Genomic DNA, 22,162 nt, shown 5'->3' with positions numbered 1-22,162 from the left:
GACAGGTGAGATGTAAGCTCCTGCATTCTCACAAGTAAAGATTTATGTATGTTCAGAGGCAAGACAGAGGCAGCTAGCACCTTGAACACTCCTCTGGGAGCAGGTTTTACCACTGGAATGAACACTTCACATAGGAGCACTTGGCCATTTAAAGAAGCTGTCTTCACACTACTTCTTAGTGTAGGCAACAGTCTTCTGATTAACACTTAGGAGGAAAAGATGCCTTCTGTTTGCTAATGGAAACTGTGCCAGTGTCTTTTCCTACTATGCTACCATTAAAAACCCTCTATGCTGGAAAGGAAGAAAGGTGGGCTGACAAAAAAGCAGTAAAAGTTCTGGATTCCTCCTCCTCATGCTGTTATTTTTTCATAGCTCTGGAAGCTGCAGGCACTACCAAGATAAAACCGTTCTTTTCTTTCCCTCCACAGGAAATAATAGCTGAAAAAATATGCAAATTTTCCAGGCAGCTGAGGCAGTCTTGAGTAAATGAAACTATTCCTTTAGCTGTTTAAGGAACTTTAGCCTAAATCTTAATTGTAGAGAAAGGAAATGAGGTATGGGAAATAGCTGCCACATATCAAGCTTTACATGCACTTAAAATACAGGATGGCAAAGAAAAACAATAGCTTTCTATGCCAGTCTGTGTGGTGGGTTGACCATGGACAGATGTCAGGTGCCCACCCCAGCTGCTCTGTCACTCACTCCCCTGCTCAGCTGGACAGGGGGGATAGAAAATAAGATGGAAGGGTCATGGGTCAAGATAACGGGAGTGAGAGATCACTCACCAATCACCATCATGGACAAGACTCAGCTTTGGGAAGATTAATGAGACTTATTACTCATCAAGTCAGAGTATGACAAGGAGAAAATAAAACTGGCCATGCAAAACCAATACAGTCCTAGATGTTTTCATGTTTAGAGATGCTCCCCTCATCACAGAAAGAATGGAGGGAAATTGCCATCCACTGGTCACAGAAAGCAAGACTCAAGGTCATTTTACAGTGCCCACCTTGAGCCAATTCTCAGCTGAACACAACCTGGAGCAGCTGGGATGAAGAGAGGGAGCACAAACTGTGAAGAACAGCTCAGGGGGTAAGAGTGGAGAGCTGGAGTACCTGATACTTCTCAAATACAGGGTGGTTCTCTACATTTTAAGAAAACTTGAAGAGCGTTTTGACCCTCTTCTGTTCTTTTCAGTTGAAGTTTCTCGCTGTATAAAAACAAAACAGGCCAATTTAGCAAACTGCCAAACCAAAAATCTCAATTTAAATACACTGTTGTTGAACAGTTAAATTTTGAAATTAAAAAAACCTTGTATTTTTTTCCCCTAACAAGCTTTGTAATTTGAGGTAATAAACTCTCCATATATAGACAGCTTTGAACATCTGAAGCATTTTAAGTATTGAAATATGGGGTGAAAGAAAAGTGACAATGACTTCCCAGATCAATAATCCTTTTATTATTAACATTTAAGAATGACAGTTTCAGAAAGTTCAATTTATTAAGTATCTACCCAAATGTAGGGGTTTTAATATTAAAAAATACCCAACTTTTGCAATTTCAAGTTTCAGTGCTTTGAGCTACAAAACCAGGAGCTTGGAATAATGAATTCCTCTAACACATTCAATTCACAGATTTGCAGAGGCAGAAGGAATACCAGAATTATTCAAGTTTGACCTTCTGTATAATGTAGGGTTTGGGCCTCCCCGATTTAACCTCCTTCAATCCAGTACCTGGGGGATTTTCTTTAAGAAAAACACCGACGCCGCTGTCTCACAGAATGCAACATCAGCAAGCAGCCAGACTACTTCTTGAGCTTCTTTTGAGCAGCCTTCTTCTTGACCATTTGTAGCCTTTTCATGGCGTTGAGCTGGGACTCCTGCGAGGTCGGGCCCTTCAGGGAGGCCGGCTGGTTGCCGGTGTCGGCCGCGGCTTTGCCGGTCCCGGCCGCGCCGCTGCCCGCGGAGCCGCCGCCGCCGTTGCCGCCGCCGGCCTGGCCGCTGGTGCCGGGGGCGGCGCTGCTGGGGCTGGGCAGCCCGGCCTTGCTCACGTTGTCGCTGCTCACCGAGCGGCTCAGCGTCGTCTTCCCCAGGGTCAGCGGCGGGGGAGGCTTCAGCTGAGCGGGGTTTGCGCTGTTGTTGGCAGAAGCTATTTTGGCCCCTAGTCCTGTTTTTGAAGTCGCCAGGCCTGACAAACCCACGGGTTTCTGGTTATTTGAAGAAGCTGCAGGTTTCCCGCTGGCACTCTGTGCTGTCGATCCCAGTTTGGCAGTTGATGGGTTGGCAGAGGAGGTTTTGGCTGCAAAAGCAGCCCATCCTGTAAGGCCACTCGTTGCTGAAGAGGAAACGCTTGTACTGGCAGAGTTCCCCGAAACTGCTGCTGAGGTCTAAAATAAATAAGCATTCTTATTATAGCAGCATCTATTTGTGTAACACATCACAGCAAGAACACACTGAACCTCTGTTTCAGTTCTTTTCCCAGGAACACCCCGTGGACAATATTTCATCACTGGTCACCACAGCTGAAAAGTACTAACAACAGGAAAGGATCACAGGTGCAGCCAACTTTTAAACTCCCAGGCACACAGAACAAATAATACCTTTTCTCCCCTTTCTTCTGTACACTTACCAGACTACCACACAGCACTGTGATCCCTCCATAAACAATAAAAGCCCAAATTTGTGAACTATATAAAAGGTGGCGGGTTGCCTTTTCTTTTATTCATTTAGTGTTGCTCCCAGGTGCCACTTTTTACCAAGCTGACAGATGCTCAGACAAAAATCAGACACTGAGCAATTAAATATTGTATTTATTACAGTCTTATTGTCAAAGTAACAGTATCTAAACCATCTCCTTTCTTCTTGGTTCTTAGCAGCTGGTACCACAGATAAAACAAGGTACTAGCCTATAGTCTCTTCTCATTCAGGTACTGCACTTTCTGCAAACATGGGTTCCTTTTGGCTGCAAAGCACTGTGCTATCCACATCAAGGTCCCACACCTTAAACCCTGTAATCTCCAGGCTACAGGTGAGGATGAGATGTTGAATTAAATAACAGTTACACCAAACGGCAGAGTCAAAACAAAACCTAAACCTCTCCAGTAATAATCCTTTTATAGTATACCCAGACAGCTTCTAAACAGTAAAGTTGATGGAAGAAATCAGGCCCCAGGTTTTACAACCACTTTAGGCACATAAATAACTCTGCTGAGGTGAAAAGAAGTCATTCACAAGTACAAGTGCTAGAGCAATACCCAGCCTAGTATCCATAGTTGTTTGCATGCAGGCAGAGCAATGGCAAACATTACTTTGAGCACATGAATAATTGCTTTGATTTTGAGTTAAAGCTGTGTTTTCCTAAGAAAGGGTCATGCTTTATTAGACTACTCTGTTATTTATTACACTGCTTCTGCCTTACCACCTTTGACCAATTTGACCTTTTGACAATATTTTAACTTGGAAAAACAGAAACATGAGGCAACACAGAATCACAGAAGAGGATCACCGAAGAGGATCACTGAAGAGAATCGCAGAATGGTTTGGGCAGGAAGGGACCTTAAGGATCATCTTGTTCCAACCCTCCTAGCATGGGCAGGAATACCACTTCCTAGATCAGATTATACTTAAGAAGCTCCTAAATTAAATCTCATGGAGTCAGCAACACTTCCTCTACAATGAAATCACAGAATCATCTAGGTTAGAAAAGACCTTTAAGATCATTAAATACAAGGCCACTGTTGCCATGAGAAAAAGCCTTTTAAGTGTCAAAATACACACACGTTACTTGACTAGAGAGAGCAAATAATGCATTTTATACGATTCACAGAATCACAGAATGGTTCAGGTTATGGAAAGGACTTTAAAGATCCATAGGCAGGTGCGCCTTCCACTAGATCAGGTTATTCAAAGCCTCATCCATCCTGGCTGTGAACACATCCAGGGATGGGGCATCCATAGGCGAAGTGAGGTTTTTTCCCTATTCTTTCAGTATTCATGCAAACCCATTATGCTGTGGTACTACTCAGTCCACATGGTGTAAGAGACTATTCAATTATGTTTCATATGTGAGAAGATTGGTCTAATTGAAAAAAACCCTATTATCTGTGCAGTGAAACAAACTCTTCCTCTGGTAAATTTAAATTACATTACCTTGACTTCTGTTCTTTTGAATGCCAGAAAAGCTGGTGGGGTCTCAGGTTTTAACTTGATTTCTGGTTTCTTGACCAAGGGATCCTTCAAAGCTGGTGCAACTGAAACCACTGCAGGAGCTGGTTTTTGAGGTGGTTTCTGTGTCTTCTGAGCCTGTATAAGTGGTAGGGAAAAAAAAATCCTTGAATTAGTTCGGGTATACATACCATAGACTGTTTTGACTGTTAACAAAAAGCATGAGCATTTTAAGATTGCAATCTGGCCTTTACAATTTCAGGTTTAATGGTCCCTGAGAAATGAGGCAATAGGGGATGTGGAGACGTGCTGACTATGGTACTGAGGGCAGGGTCCAGCCAAAAAGCATCCTGAATAGAACTTGGACTTCAGCGTGGAAAGAGTGGCAGTGTTGTTGATGCTTGGCGAGCAGGAAAGCACTGGGCCTTTACAGGAAAAAGGCAAAGACAGGTGAACTTGCAGAAGACAAGGACACAGTCCAGCAGTACTGGGATGTAGCCTGCAAGAGCCTGCTAAGAAGTGGCAGGCAAAATGGCAGAATTAATGCCAAAACAAAAAAAGGAAAGGTCACATTGAAGACAATGGCTAAATTTGCTATCCTGTGCAGGAACTGACCTCAAGCAAACACTCCTCTGAGTTCAAAGGCCCGATGATCATCAGAATAATCATGTATTTCAGTCTATGCTGGTACATCCTAGGCCAGGATCTTACTTTGCCTTCTTTCCTTTTTTCTTAGTGGAGCCATTTCAACAGATAACACATGCTAAGTTATCGCAGAACAGTTTTAGAACACATTTTCTGCTGTATTTTTCTGTATTCTGGGTGTGATCTTAAAAACAGAACTGAAGTCACTAATGTTGCATGCATCCAAAGGTGCTGTCTTATGTTTCTTTCTCATAATGAGATGAGTGGCATTCTGGTAGGATACTGTTCAGTTATGCAGATAAATCAAAACAAAGGCTTTTTTAAAAAATCTATTTTGGAATGTGCTACCCTCAGCTTATTTTTGACCCTGAGAATATTCAAACATCAGATTGACATTTGCAGTCTTGTCCTGCAGGAAAAGAACCATTCATATCCAAAGCTGGAAAGGAAAAAAAAAAAAAAAAGGTTTTAACTTCTGCTTGCCAAGCAGGGAACAATCCTAGTTCACTCTTCTTCACTCACCCTCTGATCTTTAAAAAGCTTTGTTTAAGAAATGGATTACAGAATACTCTTTGAGATGCTACATTAAAAACCACAGCTGCAGCAAGGGGAAGCACTGCTGAGAAAAATGGTTCTCCAATACGCTTCGTAAGACTTGTCTAACCCAGGAAATATTCTCACACAGTAGAAATAGCCTGCTGTATTCAAATAGTGCTCACATGAGACAAAAAACTGACTCCTACCATTCTCTTCATCTGCCTGGTACAGCGGGCACAATACCAGACAAGTCGAGGATCATTCACTTCCTTGTCTGTCACCTGAGGTTTATGGCAATCCTGGTGGTAGAGATTATGGCACTCCTGACACTCCACTAGCTGATTCACAAAAGTAACTGTCATTTGCCTGCAGAGCAAATAGTTAAGAACAGATTATGGGAGAAAGCATTTAAAGGATTATCCAATTGTTGAAAATTTTGCAAGGCTTAAGATAAAAAATAAAAATATTTTTCCTTTCACATATATTTTCTACCTGTGGCAAATCAAATCTATTCCTTTTCTTCCTGTATCAGTTCTTCCTAACTAACATTTTAGAAATTTGGTATTTTTTAAAAGATAATTTTCTTTGAAGAAATTTGAAGAATTCCATTCTATTATCCATGTGTGTATGTCAGTCTTGATTTCTCTGATTTTTAGATTGTAAGTGTAATTCTTGTCTGCTTTGGTTCACCTGGACATTTTAGGGATACATCACAGTACACCAATTACGACTTCCTCATTATAATAGCATATGAGGGCCTGGCCTCCATTTGGATAATTTTGCTGTCAGGTGCAGAGCAATACAGTTCAAGAACAAATAATTTCTCAATGACAAGCATGTAGGAGTGCTTTCTGCTGCAGGATTTAAAAGCATCATCACCCAAGCTCTACGCTGCTTTGAAGATGTTTTATTAGCCATCCCTTTGGTCCCTACCACATAAACAGACACGTGGAATTCAAGATAATACCAGAATCATGGAGAGATGGAATAGAACGGATTAATTGTGCAGTCCTGCCTTGAAGCAAACATGCAAGCTGGTGATGAGGGCTTCATTTTGCGTGGGCCTTGCTGAAAGTAATCACGCTGTATAAATGACACATTAGTGATATATACGTGGCTGGGAGTCTGCCTGTGAATTACCCAAATACCATTTTCCTAACGATTCCTTCTTTCAGATGACAAATCAAGCTATTTAATTGCTAAGCTGCTTTTGCTCATATCCCTGAGGAGCAGGTACCCAGGTAACCATGGAAACTCTATTTGTAGATACATGGGGAAAGGCAATCCCTTATTTCTTTATATAACAGAAAAACAAAGTATGAAGGTATTGTCCATATAAGTACTGGAACATTTTCTAAGAAAGATTTCTCTTTCAAACAGGCTACTTAAAAACAGAAGGGGAAACCTTTCTGAAATTCTAGGGTCCATTATTTTACATTCAGGATATTTTAAAGACATTTTGTTTGGTTTTTATTCCTAAATAAACTGGATCAGAACAAATAGTCTCAAGGAGGGAGACTCATCCTATTTTAAAATGACAAAAACCAATCCCTGAGTCATTAGAAACCCACGAACTCTTCAGGCTCAGAAACAAGTTAAACCATTTACTTTTAAATTATAAGATAACTAAGAAGTCAACCTATTGATTTTTTACCTTCCAGAACCAACCAACCAAACAAGTATTCATAGAAAAGTATGTTGTTATTTTCAAACCAGTCTTTCAAAATACTGGGAGGAAAACTTCGCTATCATCTGCAAACTGCATGTAGCATTTCCTCTTTGTACAACTGAGGAGCCAGTGAGGGGCCTCCATAACTGGTGAGTTATCCTGTTTTTCCAAGGCATACAGGTACTGGAGAGGATGAAATTATTTTAATACTCCCTCTCTCCTTATGCCTAACTTAGTAAAAAAGAACAACTAAGTTGATATAAAAGAACAAGAAGAAAAACACCACAGGCATGAACATTAATTACCCCAAATCACTATGAAAATATATTTGACACTTGCCAAATCTTGAAGAAACATTTCATGCCTCTGCTTTAGTTTTTACATCTGTAAAAAGGAATAGTTAATATTCTAAAGCACTTTTTTACATTTTTGAACCTAGAGCTGGGTTCTTGCTAGCTTGTCCTCTTAAGCAATATTAATATAAACACTTTTGCTATGAACTCCACCTACTCTGTAATTTGACATGTTTTCAGTCACAACTGTTTGAGTAACTGAGTTATCAGAAAATGTAATTTTAAAAACGTACAGGGCTGTTATGATTTTGGCTCAAGATATTGCACCAAAGGGTGCACCTTTTGAAAGCAAGCAATAAATAGAGGAATACTCTCTGACCAATGAGCTGGATTCAGAACTTTAAAGCATAAGTCCTCAGAAAAACATCCAGTTCAGTGTGAGCTGGAGACTGACAACAATGTGACATCAGTTTCAGCAGGTTCCATGTAAAATGAAAACAATCCAGGCTGTTGGGATGACAGTTGCTACTCTCTAATGAATTGTTCCTTCCCTGGCAGTGCTTCTCTCTCTGTCTGGCACCAAATATTTTAGTTAGCCAGGGGAGATACATCTTTTGCAAGAACACTGGAGTTGGTGACCATGAACCAGAAGAAGTAAAGCCTTCAGCAGCCAGGTTAAACACGGATTGTGGAACAGCTAATGGATCTGCTTTTCAAAGTCTTGGCTACACTGGGCACCGGAGTACACATTTTCTTTCTTCAGTTTCTTTACTTTGCAGGCATCTCTCATTATGCCTGTAAGTGTTTTTCTTTGCCAGGGAAGACACAGAATTAATCATCCACAGCAGGTCAAGACTGTCTAAACAAAACTTCATTATCTCCTCCTGCCAAATAAGCTAATACCTTACTATTTTTAGTAGCATTTTAACACATCACTGAATGGGGCTTTGCCTCTTTTAGGAGACAGCAAAAATGGAATGTACAGGAACAAAAGTAGAGTTCAGATATTTACATACTTCTTCCTTTTTCAATGTCTATAATAAGAAACTAAATATTTGAGCTAACACATGGAAATAACATGAAATCCCATCAGTCCCCAACTAGTCACCAGTATAATTAGCTGTAACTACAGAAAATTATCCTCCATGAAGTGACAACATTTCCCCATCTCCACAACAGGAACGACCATGGAAATGATGAGAAAATAAAATTATAAGGCACTGTTTCCCAAGTGACTCAAGCTGAGCTAAAATACATACTGCTGCCAAAAGGCCTGTCCCCCTTCTCTGTCCTGGCTCTACGTTCCTGTATCCACATATGTGCCAGCATAAGCATTTACTCTTAATGAGCTGACTGAAACCCAAACCTACTGAAAAACCCATGTGGAGAGCTGATCCAGGGGCTGATTCAGCTGATCACAAACTGTACTGGCAATACACCCCTCTAAACAGTCCAGGGAAGGAGGTCAACTGGGAGAGCCAAACTGTTCCTTTTGGCAGCAGTGAGAGCTTAACAAGGATATAAATTATCTGTGAAACAAAATCCTGATGAGAGTGATTTGATCCTAGGGTAGTTATTCAGAAGCATTTTATACATCTCTTAACACTAAATGTACTGCTAGTACCATGTTAATAAAGTCCAGTTTTAGAGCCCTTACTGGAACATTAAAACAACTTGTCTTCACTGCAAGATGTATTTGCTGGTAAAACATGGCTATGTGTAAACTAATGTCAAATGATTAGGAAAAGAAGACCAACACATACAGATCTCATATTAATACTAACAAAAATGCTTTCAGATGAGAACTGATTTTTTAGAAAAATGCTTATCAGTAGGCATTAATATTTTGTTTTACAATAATTGAAAACTGTATTTGTCATGATAGGTTTTGCATCATATCTAGTTTTATTTCTCACTTGTTTTTTCCTGCAGAAGAAAAGCTGGTTCCCTCTTTAAAGGTTCCATTTTCAAGAAACCATTCTTATTCATGAAGGAGCCTTAAATGTATTACTAATTTTGGATATTAAGTGATTTCTGGAATAAAAACTAGGAGAAGCATTAACTCAATGGTACACAATTAAAAAAAAGGTAACTACACCTAGCTGGAACGAAGCAATGTTGACTTACCTACAAACAACACAGGCTAATCCCATTTCCATGGCAAAGTCATCAGCACTGGTTTCCTCAAAACTAGATAAATCAGGCATGGATAAATCCTTGCTTGTCTGAACTGTAATAGGAGAGGAACGAGCCTCTTGCTTCTCTACTCTGGGCTTCTTTGGTGCATCAGCTCCTTCAGCAGGATCCCCTTTTGTCTATTAAACACACACACAGAGAACGTGAAAATGCAACAAGATAACAGATTACTGAAATGAGTTTAAATGGAACAGTTAGATTAGCAGTATAAGAAGGTATACTTCATGCAGCATACACACAGTATATTTCTTTAGTTACATATTTTCTTCAAAATATTTATGAACTAGAAGCTCAACTTCCCTTCTTGTACTTCACCTCAAAATCCTTGAAAAAGCTTTGGGAATATCACATTTCAACTTATTACATGTTAGTAATCTCTCATGAGATAATCTCCTAGGATTTAGAACACAAAATGGTTTGGAAGGCACCCCTTAAATCCAATCTCCCCACAATGAGCAAGGAAAACAATCACAGAATAATTACAAAATTACATTTATTAGATTGCCTAAATGGCAACATGGCTGGCTAATGGACCTCACAGGCTAGGCACCATAAGATGAGTTGAAAAGGAGAGCTTTTGCCTAAAACATCTGAAGTCTATTAACCAAGTTATTTCACTAGTGAAGAAAAACAACTTACTTTATCTGCAGATTTCTTTTCTGTTTCTTTTTTCACCTTTTCTGATGGAGTGGACTTGCCATTGTTGTTGCCAGAAGACAAACTGGATGAAGCTTTAGGCTCTTGCTTAATGGGTTTGGTGACAGATACTTTTGGTTGCTCGACTTCCTGGAAACAGAAAGAAAAATTGAAGGCAAATTCTGCAATTGAGTTCCTACCTAATCTGCAATTAGTGAGATAACAGGACAGGCAAACAATATGCCATACAACACTGATCATTTACATACACATTTAAAAAAAAAAAATTCTTAAAATACTTCTGTATCAGATCAACAAACTAGTGTTTAAAGTGCAGAGAATTAATAAAATCTTCCCTTACCACGCACCTTTCTGAGAAAAAGGCGCTCCTTTTCCAAAGACAGATTCTCTTTGGAACATTAATTAAATAGGAGACATTTCTGCTTTTAAAATTCAAAGAGGTAATGAACACAAATTTTCAGATAGTTCTGAGGACAAAGTTCAATATAAGCTAAAAACATAAGCTGACAACTGATATAACCAGACATCAATACTTCCTTCGTGGAGAGAAATATTGACCTCCTCTTAATCTCAGTCCATATTCGTCTATCAGATTAATACATTTAGATCTCAACAGAGATCAATGGTCCTTATTAATGACACATCAGTGTCAGCAAATGGGTAATAACCAGGAGAGCCTGCAAATGAGTGACCAGTCACACTGATGGGCACCAGCAAGGTATCCACTCCCAGCTGGTAAGATGGGAGCAATTCTCTGCTGTGTACTGGGACAGGTCATAAGGCCTCAGCTTCAGCCCTCCAAAGTTTGTTAACTTGGTGCTGGTAATCCTGTGCTCCCTACTCTCTTCCTGGACTTCACAGTCAACCACTAATTAACTCTGCAGCCTGCAGGAATGCAAGGAAAGGAATTTTTCTTGTATTTTTTTTCATTTCTGACTATTGCAGGCCTGCTGATACTGGAGATATACTGAAAAGAGGAGAATGAAAGATTTCTTCTGGCCTGAGCCTCAGTTTTAGCTGAGGGCAGGTGACTGCCAGCTGAGTTGTTATTAGAATTGGCTTCCCAAACCTCTTTGCACTGTTATTTTGCTCCCTGCTTCCTCTTCAAACCACACATCATTTCTTTGAGCTCTGACATAATGGGCACCTGAGAGTTTTGAGACCTGTGTTAGGTTTCAGGGAGTTAACAAGATGAACAGAAAGGAGTTTGACCACACAGTAAAGCATGATGTATGCTGAGCAGTACTAGCGCCTTTTAGTTATTTGGAACCACGTAGAAATGAAATATTGCACATGTATCAGGATACAGACCATCATTAGAATACAGCAGGCTGACTTGCAAGCATCCTAGGGGAGAACAAGACCTCATTATCCATATGGCAACACACAGCAGCACAAGGATGTCCTCGCTTAGCTATTTCCATACGCTCATCTCGGAGTCAAATACTCTCTCTAGCAGGTGTTTAGTGATTTTCAGGAGATGAAAAGTAATGTTTGTCCATTGGACAGCAATGGTTTCAGCCTGCAAATCATTCCTGCTTTGAACCATTGGGTGTTTTTCTTATATGACTTCATCAATGGAATTTCAAGGAAAGAGATACAGCTTTACTGGTAAATAGCTTATTTAGCTTCTTATTTATCTGTGGAAAAGCTGATCTATATTTTAAAGGCCTTTTATCTCTGAAATGCAACTGCAGAAATATGTTAGTTTGGTGCACCTTACATAGCATGTCTGATATAATGCTGAATATCTCTTCTAAGTCTTGGTGCATCAACAAGGTGAAGAGATTTTTTTTCCCATTAACTTCCATTAATTGAATGGATTATGTTGTATGGAAAGGGGAATGAATACGAACACTCCATAATTACTTTTCCTTTTTCATCAACTTCTCATTCTCTTTTGCCTTTTCAGCTGTAAAGGAGGAACCAGGAATAGCAGGAGATTTATTAAGGCACACAAAAAGGAGCCATGCTTCCCAACACCAGTACCTTCTGAGAGGGACGATAGCTCGAGTCTGTTCCTCTGGCCAATGACTCATCAAGAAGTGCTTTCAGTTTTTCAGCAGAGTCCTTACTCTTTGAGTGCAAAAAGCCCAGAGCTTTCAGAAAAATGGGATCCAGCTCCAAGTTCACTGTAGCAGCCATAGTTGTGTCTTCAGCAGGAGTAGAAAGAAAAGAAAAACAGTGACAACTTTATTCACATGGAGCATAATTCAAACAGCATGTGGCAAATAGAAGATTTATTTTCATTTAAAAATGAAATTATATTAAATCACAGAAAGGATTATATGTGAATTAATTACCATTAGAAGATGACTGTAAACTTCAGTACTCCAGAACTGAGGTGGACATCTGAAATGTCAAATTTATTCTTTGGCATATATGATATTCAGAAATTAAACTAATCATACTTACGGAAATGAAAAAACATTTCATATTCTTGATATTTCATACATAAAAATATTGAAAAATATGCAAAATAAATATTGACTTAAAGAAAAGCAATTACCACCCTTCTCCTTAACACTTTTTTGCACATACAATGACTTCTAAGTCATTGATCATTTAAGAGCAACTAGGAAAAATCTTACTTGTAAAAAAATTAACTTTTGAAACTTCTGAAAAGAACAGCTTATTGTAACATATAAGATATGAACAGCTTGTGTATTATATATATAAAATAGCTGAAAAATAAGTTTTTAAATTTAGCTGAAGCAGTGAAAAAAATTATAACTCAGATTATGACTTATTCACATACTTATGTGACAGTCTAAGTGTAGTGCCAGATAATGACTATCCAGAGCAGTGAGATGCCCCAGCATCCATGGAAACGGAATAAACTGAGGAAAAGGTTACAACAACCTTAAAAAACTGTTTGCCTCACAGAATGCACATTCCTGCATTCTGGAGCACTCTTGTGTTAATTTCCTTAAAAAACTCTAAGGAACAGCATCACTACAGAAATTGTTCCTACAAAGATAGATACCTAACTTAAATCAGTAAATGACAATAATTTAAGAAATAACAGGGGAAGTTCTCTGATCTTTTCTAAAAATGTATGGAAGTTATTGTTAATAATCCCTTTAAATCTCATTTAAGATACAACAGGATGTTTGTGAGTTTGGGATTTTACCTACAATAATCTAGAAGACATTCTTGAAAAGCCTTTCGTCAGTTCTTTCACCAAAAGCACTGTCTGGACAGCTTTTTCAGCTGAAGCTTCCAAGGTTTTGTCTGATGAATTCCTTTTGATATTCATGGCAGTGAACTTTTACGTCTCTGGCCAAAACACCAGCACTGGCAGGCTGCTCCCTCAACACTTGCCTACAAGTCCCCAGGAACCTTTATCTCATGCTGAGCTTTCACGAGAAACCAGAGAATCGCTTGACTGAGATCATCAAGGAGTTCAACGTACAGAACTTCATAGGGATTTTATCAATGGACCCAGCAGAGAGTTAAGAAACCTCTTCAAGAGCCACTTCTCTCTTCCTTAATCTTTGCTACTTGACAAATCATTTTCTGGTGGCCACAGAACTTCTGCCAGGAAGTGCTACACACCAGCTACTCAGCTCTATCACTGATCAAGCACAGACTGCAGCTCAACCCCGTCCTGGCAATTCGGTCTCTGATGATTACAGAAAGTGAATTCACGGAGCACAGAAAGCACATACCCTCTTTTTTTTATGCATCCACCTCTGATAAATGTTCAGGCTGCTCTTGACATCTGCGGGCAGATTATGTCCCGCATTTCTTTGTTCTGTGAACATGCCTTCCAAGTGTCAGTACCACATGCTCTTTAACCAGACTCTGCTAAACTCTCTGTTTAAACAGCAGAATCGAAACACTCATTTCACAAATTTGGTAGAACTCCATGTTAAAAAAAACCCTTTAAGTTCTTCTCTGAGGGAGAGGAATTCTACTAGGAATATATACTTGTGTACATGAGAAACAGGCGGCCTCAGCAGTCATTCACAGCCATTCTCTAATACTTAGAGAATAAATGTAATCATAATTCCATTTTCATCTCTCTGAAGGTAACACTTCCCAGATTTGTTTCTAGCTCTAGCTTTATAAAAACATGTATTGAAAGGAACTGTTAACCCCCAAATTTCAAAAGGGTTCTCCATATTTATACTTTTATTTGCTATGTAATTGCAGCAATTCTTTCTTTGTTCTGGAGGACAATTATAACGTCCCAGGCTACTACAGTTATGGCTGACATATCACAAGAAATTTGTCATTAGAATACAGGAAACTGGGCTTAGTAAACAGTTCAAGTATGCTCACTTTAGGTCTGTATTTTCAATTTTAAAAAAATCTATTAGTGAGTTAGAGAAGGGAAGTATATTCAATGGAAAGATGAACGCATCAATAATTGCCTTAAAAACAGCATCATCTGAAAGAAGCTAATTGATAATTATGCTCTCCTTATGGGACCATAATAGCACTGCTGTCAAACAGGCTACTAACAATGTCTGTCCTGGGCCAAAAGGCAAATTATTGCTTCTGGTAGTGGCCCTTTCCAGATATTTGCAGCTCAAATACGTTTTTAAGTATCAAACAGTGGTTTGACACTTATAAACCTAAGATCCAATTCCATTCATTCATGTTTTCATGCAGAGACTGCTGCTCTGGCAGTCAGGTCAGCATACAGCAATGTGACAGCCTTGAGACAAGGACAGCAGAGTGTTTCAATGATGATGCCATAGGCTATTCTGCAAGACAGACCTCCTTGACTTTCTTCTTGAAGTGGAATCTTTGCACAGGAAATAATTCAAATGCTGTTAGGAAAGAGTGAGTATGACTATCTTTTCTGTATTAGATTGATAACGCAGCTATCAGATCAGAGGGCTGTGCTACAACCCTTGAACCCTGAGCAGAACAAGTTTTGCACCAAGCAAGCACACCCTCTTGCAACCCAGCATTCACCTATCAGCCTAACCCTAAAAGCCCCTTTCTCAGCTTAGGTCTCTGTTACCTCCCAAGGTGGACTATTCTAAGTGGCTTAAATCCATGGGGAAACATAGATGTTAATCAGTGAGTTGTTATTCTTAAACCATGCAAGAAGTTTTGGATTCTTTAATTTCTTGAGTATACTGTTGTCTTCTGTCAAATACTATCAACCCTCACTGTGCCCTCGACAGACTACATCGTCTTCCAATTTGAGACTTATTAGATTTATAGGGTGTAGGAGCCCTCTTCTTTTTTTCATTCATTTGCCATTCACTATTTTGCATGCCTACCCATGTATTATCTTATTCATCATAACTTGCAACTAAATGGATCTACTTCCATTATATTTTCAGATATGGTCATATTTTCAACCATCTGTTTCTGAGCTCCTATTCCTATTATTTTCTGAGGCAGGTGTACTACTAAAGATGTTTTTCCAAGAAAGTACACATCTTCTATTTATATTGCAATGCTATTATAGACTTCTGCTATTATGCCATCCTTTTATAGACTCATAGTATTTTTATTTTTTACTGCCACAGATGATTAAAAGGCCTTTCACTCAAATATTCTTTTCAGCTACCTGTAGCAGTTACCTTAAAACACAGTCATGTGAATAAATATATTTTAATTCCTTCCAGCACACTCACTGCACTGTTTTTCACTTACCACCATAAAATCAATTCACTTTCCCCTGTCCCTTTGGATCCTTTTGCTCCTCAGAATTTACCCTCTTCGTGACTACATCGATTAACAGTGAGAGTGGCAGAATTTGCTTATTTACCAGTAATGCCTCTTCCAGGTCACTTTTGGATTTGATGAAAGTCTTAAGAAAGTAGATCAAGGAAAATCTTAAAAGCAGACAAAATTAACTTCTATTTTCAGGTTTTCCTACAGTATCTTAATCAGCACTTGATTTATGACAGCATAATTTCTCAGTTACTTTCCACAAGGGACATTTCAAAACTCACACACTTCAGTAGTCTGGATAACTGTATCAATGAGAACAACTGTATTAATCAGTTCTAATTTCCTTGTCATCTTCTTCAAAGAATCTTTTAAGACATGTATAATATCTCCTGCTATGAAGTTACTAGTACTGGCATCCTTAAATCCATTCTATTCTACAACATCTTTTATAATGTGCTTTTAAATTAGCATTCCAATCAATATCACTGTAACCAGTTTATCCATCATTTTATAAATTACACTAATGCCCTATATTTGCTGTTTTCTCCACAGAAACAGTGAATTATTTAAGAATCACAGAATCATTCCTTGTGGAAGGGAACCCACATGGTCACCCTGTGAAATCTCCTGATGAATGCAAAGTCAACACTGAATTCAGATCTGCTTGCTCAGGACTGTTCCAGCTGGATCCAGAAAATCTCCAAACACAGGAGTGTAAAAATCCTTCCGGGCAATCTGTCCCAATACCTCACTGTCCTCCTTTCCTTGCTTTGAATGGCGGCTTTAACTTGTCTCTTATTTCCTCACTGTGCATCTGAGTGTGAAGTCTCTATCTTCCCAATAATATCCTCAGACAAATTAAAGCTTCCATTATATCCCCCTAAGCCCACAGCAGATGGTATCCAACACTCCCTCCATCTTCAGATCTAGCTTTTTAGTCACAGAGGACAAGCCAATTGATCAGACATGATTTATCCTTGGTAAATCTGGCTCTTCCCAGTTTCTACCTGTTCCTTCTTATGCTACAAATGTCTTCTCCACAATCCTTCCACAGGAGGAAGAATGAGGCTGAGCAGTCTGTACTCCTCTTGCTTGTTCTTCTTGCCCTTTATGAAGATGAGCATAAGATTTGCCTTTCTCCAGTGTTTGGGATCTCCCCCAGTCTCATGGCCTTTAAAAGATGAAAGAAAGCAGCTTTGTGAAGACCCTGTCCACTCTTGGCACCCTTGAACGCAAGGGCCCACGGACTTATCAGGGAAACAATCCTGCTTCAATCCTCTTCCACACCTTGTAGTTCCTCCTCTTCTGAAGCTCTGCCTTGTGGCAAAAGGCCTATGGAGACCTTACAGGTCAAGTGTGTGGCAAAGAAGACATCAACTATTTAACCCTTATCTATGTCTGCTGTCACTAACACACTTGTTCTATGCAGCAGTGGTGACATATTTTCCTTGTAAATTCTTTTCCTGATAAATGGCTTGATCCTTGTAGAGTCCTTTCAACTCAGGATTTTTTGTGATAATTGTACCTGCACAACTGAGATTTGCTAAGCCTGCCACCGAGCTTCAGTATTCTGGACCTGAAAAGTCCTTCAGAAAATGGACCTGAAAGTGTTGCAACATGTCACTGCTCATTGGCTTAAGTCACTGGTAAATTGAATACAGCTCCACTGCTGTTTCACCATTATTCAATGTCTACACTAAAACTTATCAAATTCCTGTACATGCCGCAGGCAGTTCCTCAGAGAGAGAAGCAAACTTTAGTTCAAAACGGATTTCTGAAACAGTTACGCCAAAGCCACGACGTGACCCTCTGCGACCTACATGCTGCAAATCTCTCCCTGGGATTTCTTTTTACGAACGAAGGAAGGAAAGGCCTCTCATCTGAAAGCAACACTTTAGAACGCTCAAAAGAATAAAATACCACCCCCCTACAACCATTATTGCCCTGCACTGAGGACTCGCTCAGGGCCGCGGCTCCGGGCGTGCCCAGGAGGGGCCGTGCCCGGGCACCATCGCCCAAAGCTCACCCGGGGCCGAGGGTGAGAGCGGCCAAGGGTGCCTGAGGGCTGCCCTCTTCCTCCCCGCTGCCAAACACCCTATTTCTCCCACTCAAACCTACCCCTACTGTCCTCTCCCAACCCCTTTTTCTCGTCCCAAACGCCTCTTCCCGTTCCCGAAAAAAAAAAGAGAAATTTTTTTCTCTTCCTCAGACCCCTCTGTGCCCTCTCCCAATCCCCCTCTTCCTCCTCGCCTCCCAAACCCCCTTTACCTCCTCCTAAATACCTCTTCCTCCCCTCCTCCCAAACCCTTCTTTCCCTCCCAACCTCCAAATTCTCTCTTCCTGTTGCCAAACCCCTCTTCCCTCTCTCAACTCCCCTCTTCCTTCATCCTCCCTATCGCTCTCTGCCTGCTTCCAATCGCCCTCTTCCTTCCCTCTTCCCACCCCAAATTTCCACTTCCCGATCCTCTCTTCCTCCGCCCAAGCCCCCTCTTTCAGGCCCCGCAGAACCGCCCGCTGGTGTCTCACCGGAGACGAGGAGGAGGAGGAGGAGGAGGAGGAGGAGGAGGAGGAGGAGGAGGAGGAGGAGGAAGGCGCCCGGGCGGGTCCGCCGGCACCGCAGTCCCCCCGCGCAGCGCGGGCCGCGGCCGCAGTTCCGGGCGGTGCGCGCGGGCCGGGGCGGCGCAGGAAGGGGAGGAACCGGGGCGGAAGCGGCCGGGCCGGGGTAAGGAAAAGGAGCCGGAGAAGGGCGGGATAAAGGGAAGGTGGCAGTGGCGAGGTGCTGGGGCTGGTTTGGCAGCGCTGCCTGGGCGCCGAGAGCGGCTGGGAGCAGAGGCTTTAGGGAGCCGTCTGCGAGAGAGGTCTGGTTCGGCGGTGTCGCTCCCTGCAGTAGCCGAGCTCAGGCGTGTGCTGCCGTCCTGAGCCCCCGCTCTGTCCCCCGTGGCCCGGCTCTGTCCCCCGTGGCCCGGCTCTGTCCCCCGTGGCCCGGCTCTGTCCCCCGTGGCCCGGCTCTGTCCCCCGTGGCCCGGCTCTGTCCCCCATGGCCCGGCTCTGTCCCCCGTGGCCCGCCCACATCTGGCTCTCCAGAACCCTGCACAACTTTCGATTCATCCGTAGACCCGCCCGAATCCTGGGTCCGAAGCTCTCCTGTGCTTCCCTCGGGGCTCCGTGAGGGTGCAGGGGTGGCCCTGAACGCGTCCAGTAAATGGATCGTCTTGAGTAGAAATATAACTCCAGGCTCCAAGTTGAGTGCCTTAAAGCATAAGTAATACTTGCACTAAGTTAAATATTTGCCACGTTTTTAATGGCATTATATTATATGTTTTTCAGGTGTTAACGTTTAAAGCCTGCTTAACAAAAGTTCCATTTTACCGTGTAGTAATCAACAACTGAATGGAATCTTTTTCAGGGACTGAAAGGAAGAGGATGTTTTTGTACTGATTTATTTGTCTTTAATTTTTATGGGAAACACTTGTTTTTAAAGCAGCGGTTTTCTATATTATGTTGTTAACAGGGCAGCTGAGTGAAACTAATTTAATTGTTGTTTAGTGCATGTTGAAAGGGAAGAGAAAATGGTAAAAAACAGCACAGTTAGTGAAAGTTACATAATATTTATAATTTTTAAGTTGGTGTCTTATACCGAAGGTAGGCAACGTTATTTGTCTTTTAAGTTTCGATGCAAATCCTGTATTGATCATTCACTGCTTTTCATTTACTCTCTTTCAAACAGTGGCTACTGTAAGCATGACCAATAGAATAAAAATCCATCTCTTCCCACAGAATTTACGGTCTAATTAGAGAAAAAAGTGCTGGGAAAAATACTGCGAGCAAATAGTGCAGTGTCTTGTTAGGTTTGGTTAGTTCTGTATTGCACATTTGATTTTATTGTGTATGTCTGCGTCTGCTTTTGTCTCAGGAAGCTGCCAATGGATTAATAAACACGTTTAATGGATGGGTAATAGTTATGTGAAAATACCTAAGTGAGAATGGGCAGCCAGGTAGGCTGTTAAGTCTTTGAATTGAAAATCTGTGCATAAATCCACAAGGAATAGAGCTTCTGCAGAGCCAAAGCAGTGCGGAAAAGCATCTGTATTGAAATAAAAAAATACAGGAAGTGAGTTTATAATGTCAGTGCTTAGAGACAAAATGTTAGGAGGAGTTTTTGGAAGTGAAATATGGGAGAGGGGTGGGGTGTGGCAGCATAAGGGTCTACAGCTCAGTTGAAGGGATGTTCAAGGTGGCCTTTCTTCTCACAAGAATCAATGAGGAAACAGAGGTAAAGTCACTTATAGACAGAACTCTTGGACAGATTATTTTAGGTTTTTTTTTCTCTGAGAGATTTGAGACTAGAATTAGCCTGACTGTAGTTTTTATTGTCACAGACTGACCTTAAAAAACCTCCAAATATCACAAACAACAAAGTCCTTGAAGAAAAATGTCCAAATTTTTGGCTTGCTCTAGAACAGACTTCCAGTGTGGCACTGAACTAAAGATTCTCTTTGTGCTTTTGCTTTTTCACATGTGTAACAGGACGTCCACCTTGCAAGGCTCTTTGAGAGGAAGTCTGTGAGATGTTCAGTTTCTGGTGTGGTGGAGGGACATAGAAATTTTTGCAATAGCTAACATTTCAATAAATCCAGACAATGCTTTGATATTCTAATGATATATGTAACAAGTTTTAGTCATTACAGAAGCCTACTTTATTAAAATTACAAGGTTTTTAAAAATAAATTGTAAGAACAGGTGATTAATAGATGGAAACTATAGAATAATATATTTTAGAAATAGAAACCTTGTCAGAGTTTACCAAAATATTTAGCAGTTTTGGATAGCATGGAAGTAACTGAGTCCAGGAGCATCAACTAGAAAAAAAATTGAGTGATGAGGTGAATGTGTATATCTGAGTGGTTTGCATGCCCAGCAAAATATGGACGTGTGAGCTCTTTGAGTTTCCATGGAAAACAAAAATAATAACCCAAATGCATATAAGAGTACTTCTTAATAGTGAAAGAGGTACTGTAGTCAAGAATAAGGGGTTTAAATGCTAGAAGCTATGGATGTGACTATGGTAGCAGTAACTCCTCTTGATTTACCTCTCTGGCAGTGCCTTCACTGTATGATTTCTACCACAGAGCTGTACTTAGGATATAGAGTCTGTCTCAGCTTCCATGCTGTCAAGATTTTCCCAAATAAAATACCTTGTGGTAAAGTAGGTACTGTGTTGTGTACTGTCCTATTCTTTGTGTGGCAGAGTATTAATTAAAGAATAGCAACAGTACTCACAGTAGAGCCACTGTTCTTGTCATTTAATGGTTTAAAATATTTCATTGTAACAGACATTAGTATGTTCTTAATGTCAGGTGGACTTGATTTTATTCTTCCTCTTTTTGAAAAATTGATTTGGCCCTGTGGTAGGTAATATAAAGCAGTAAGTGTGATGTACACGTCTGCATGGAAAAAAATAGATTGAATAATCAAGATGTATCAAATGAAAACTTTTTTTTTTTTAATACTTGCATCTTCTTCGTGTGATTGTGCAAAGACCTTATTAATTTAGACAGTTAAACACGAAAGAGTGATGCTGTTCCAGTGTCACTCGTGCTTTATATATATGCATATAAAACCTTATTCTGGCCTTTCTTAGCAACATTTAAATTTCTTTTCCTCACTGCGCTCGAGCTGTGGTCTGTGACACTCGTTGTAAGAGGGCCATCTAGTGTCTAAGGCTTTTCAATGCCACCTGTCATCTGTGAGGTAATGGGCAATTCTGCTGAGTGATGGAGCAGAAAAATTACTGCATCAGTGCCTTATGTTAAACTCCTATGGAATATTGTAGTAGGAAAAAAGTATCTTTCAACCCACTGTAAGGAAAATTAATTTGAGTTTTTAATATACTGAGAAGATAATAATTTCAGCTCTGCTGCTGTTGAATTTGACTGCATTAAAGTAGTTGTGTGTTTGAGGTGTTCATGTAGAATCACGCGATGAAAGTTTATTTGCTTATGAGTCCTTCAGTTATTATCCCACCCAACTCTAGATTAATTTTAATACAGAAATTAATATTATTTCCCATTGCCTGAATACCTGCTATAAATGTGTATGTGCTCAGGAACTTGGTTTTTTTAAATAATGCATGGCTAATACTGTGCGAGATTTTATGTAAAAAAAGCACCTTGCTCTAAAATGTTTATGCACTTAAAAATTGAAATTTTAATATTTTCTTTAGGTTTTGTTTGATGTCAGAAATATGCTAAAATGTAAAAAACCAAAATTGCAGAGATCATTTTCTGATCCATGATCTTGTATGTAAACAGACAGTGTAGATGTGGCATCATTCTTTTCTCTCAAAAAAGGGCCCGCCA

The 22,162-nt window shown here is 40.3% G+C and overlaps 2 protein-coding genes across 5 annotated transcripts in view; one reads left to right on the top strand and one right to left on the bottom strand.

Annotated features, from left to right (window-relative positions):
* Positions 1-1,436: 1,436 nt before the first annotated feature.
* Positions 1,437-18,350, bottom strand: INTS12 (integrator complex subunit 12). 4 transcript variants are annotated; one of them, XM_066317847.1, is made up of 8 exons: positions 18,330-18,350; positions 13,854-13,979; positions 12,150-12,313; positions 10,143-10,289; positions 9,435-9,622; positions 5,552-5,711; positions 4,149-4,301; positions 1,437-2,386 (listed from the first exon to the last, which is right to left on the bottom strand). In XM_066317847.1, exons 3-8 carry the CDS (start codon positions 12,303-12,305, stop codon positions 1,805-1,807), a joined length of 1,386 nt encoding a protein of 461 aa, XP_066173944.1. In that variant the 5' UTR covers positions 12,306-12,313; positions 13,854-13,979; positions 18,330-18,350; the 3' UTR covers positions 1,437-1,804. The 4 variants fall into 4 exon arrangements, with proteins under 4 accessions (XP_066173944.1, XP_066173942.1, XP_066173941.1 ...); XM_066317845.1 differs by lacking the exon at positions 18,330-18,350 and adding an exon at positions 15,783-16,531 and having other exon boundaries at positions 13,294-13,979; XM_066317844.1 differs by lacking the exon at positions 18,330-18,350 and adding an exon at positions 15,783-16,531.
* Positions 18,351-18,506: 156 nt separating this feature from the next.
* GSTCD (glutathione S-transferase C-terminal domain containing) overlaps positions 18,507-22,162 on the top strand; it is a 44,065-nt gene continuing 40,409 nt past the window's right edge. Inside the window, exon 1 of the mRNA XM_066317843.1 lies at positions 18,507-18,525. The gene's annotated coding sequence lies outside the window, so the exon portion shown is untranslated. The remainder of the gene's footprint in view (positions 18,526-22,162) is intronic.

Source organism: Sylvia atricapilla, chromosome 4 (genome assembly GCF_009819655.1).
Source record: "Sylvia atricapilla isolate bSylAtr1 chromosome 4, bSylAtr1.pri, whole genome shotgun sequence".
In the NCBI taxonomy this organism is placed as follows: domain Eukaryota; kingdom Metazoa; phylum Chordata; class Aves; order Passeriformes; family Sylviidae; genus Sylvia; species Sylvia atricapilla.
This window is presented reverse-complemented; position numbering and strand designations above follow the sequence as displayed.

Coding starts and splice junctions, on each gene's coding strand:
- INTS12 (XM_066317847.1), bottom strand. CDS start 12,305: ATGGCTGCTACAGTGAACTTGGAGCTGGATCCCATTTTTCTGAAAGCT. Junction 5,712..9,434: donor TTAGCCTGTGTTGTTTGTAG/GTAAGTCAACAT, acceptor TTTGCTCTGCAG/GCAAATGACAGTTACTTTTG. Junction 4,302..5,551: donor CCAGGCAGATGAAGAGAATG/GTAGGAGTCAGT, acceptor CCACTTATACAG/GCTCAGAAGACACAGAAACC.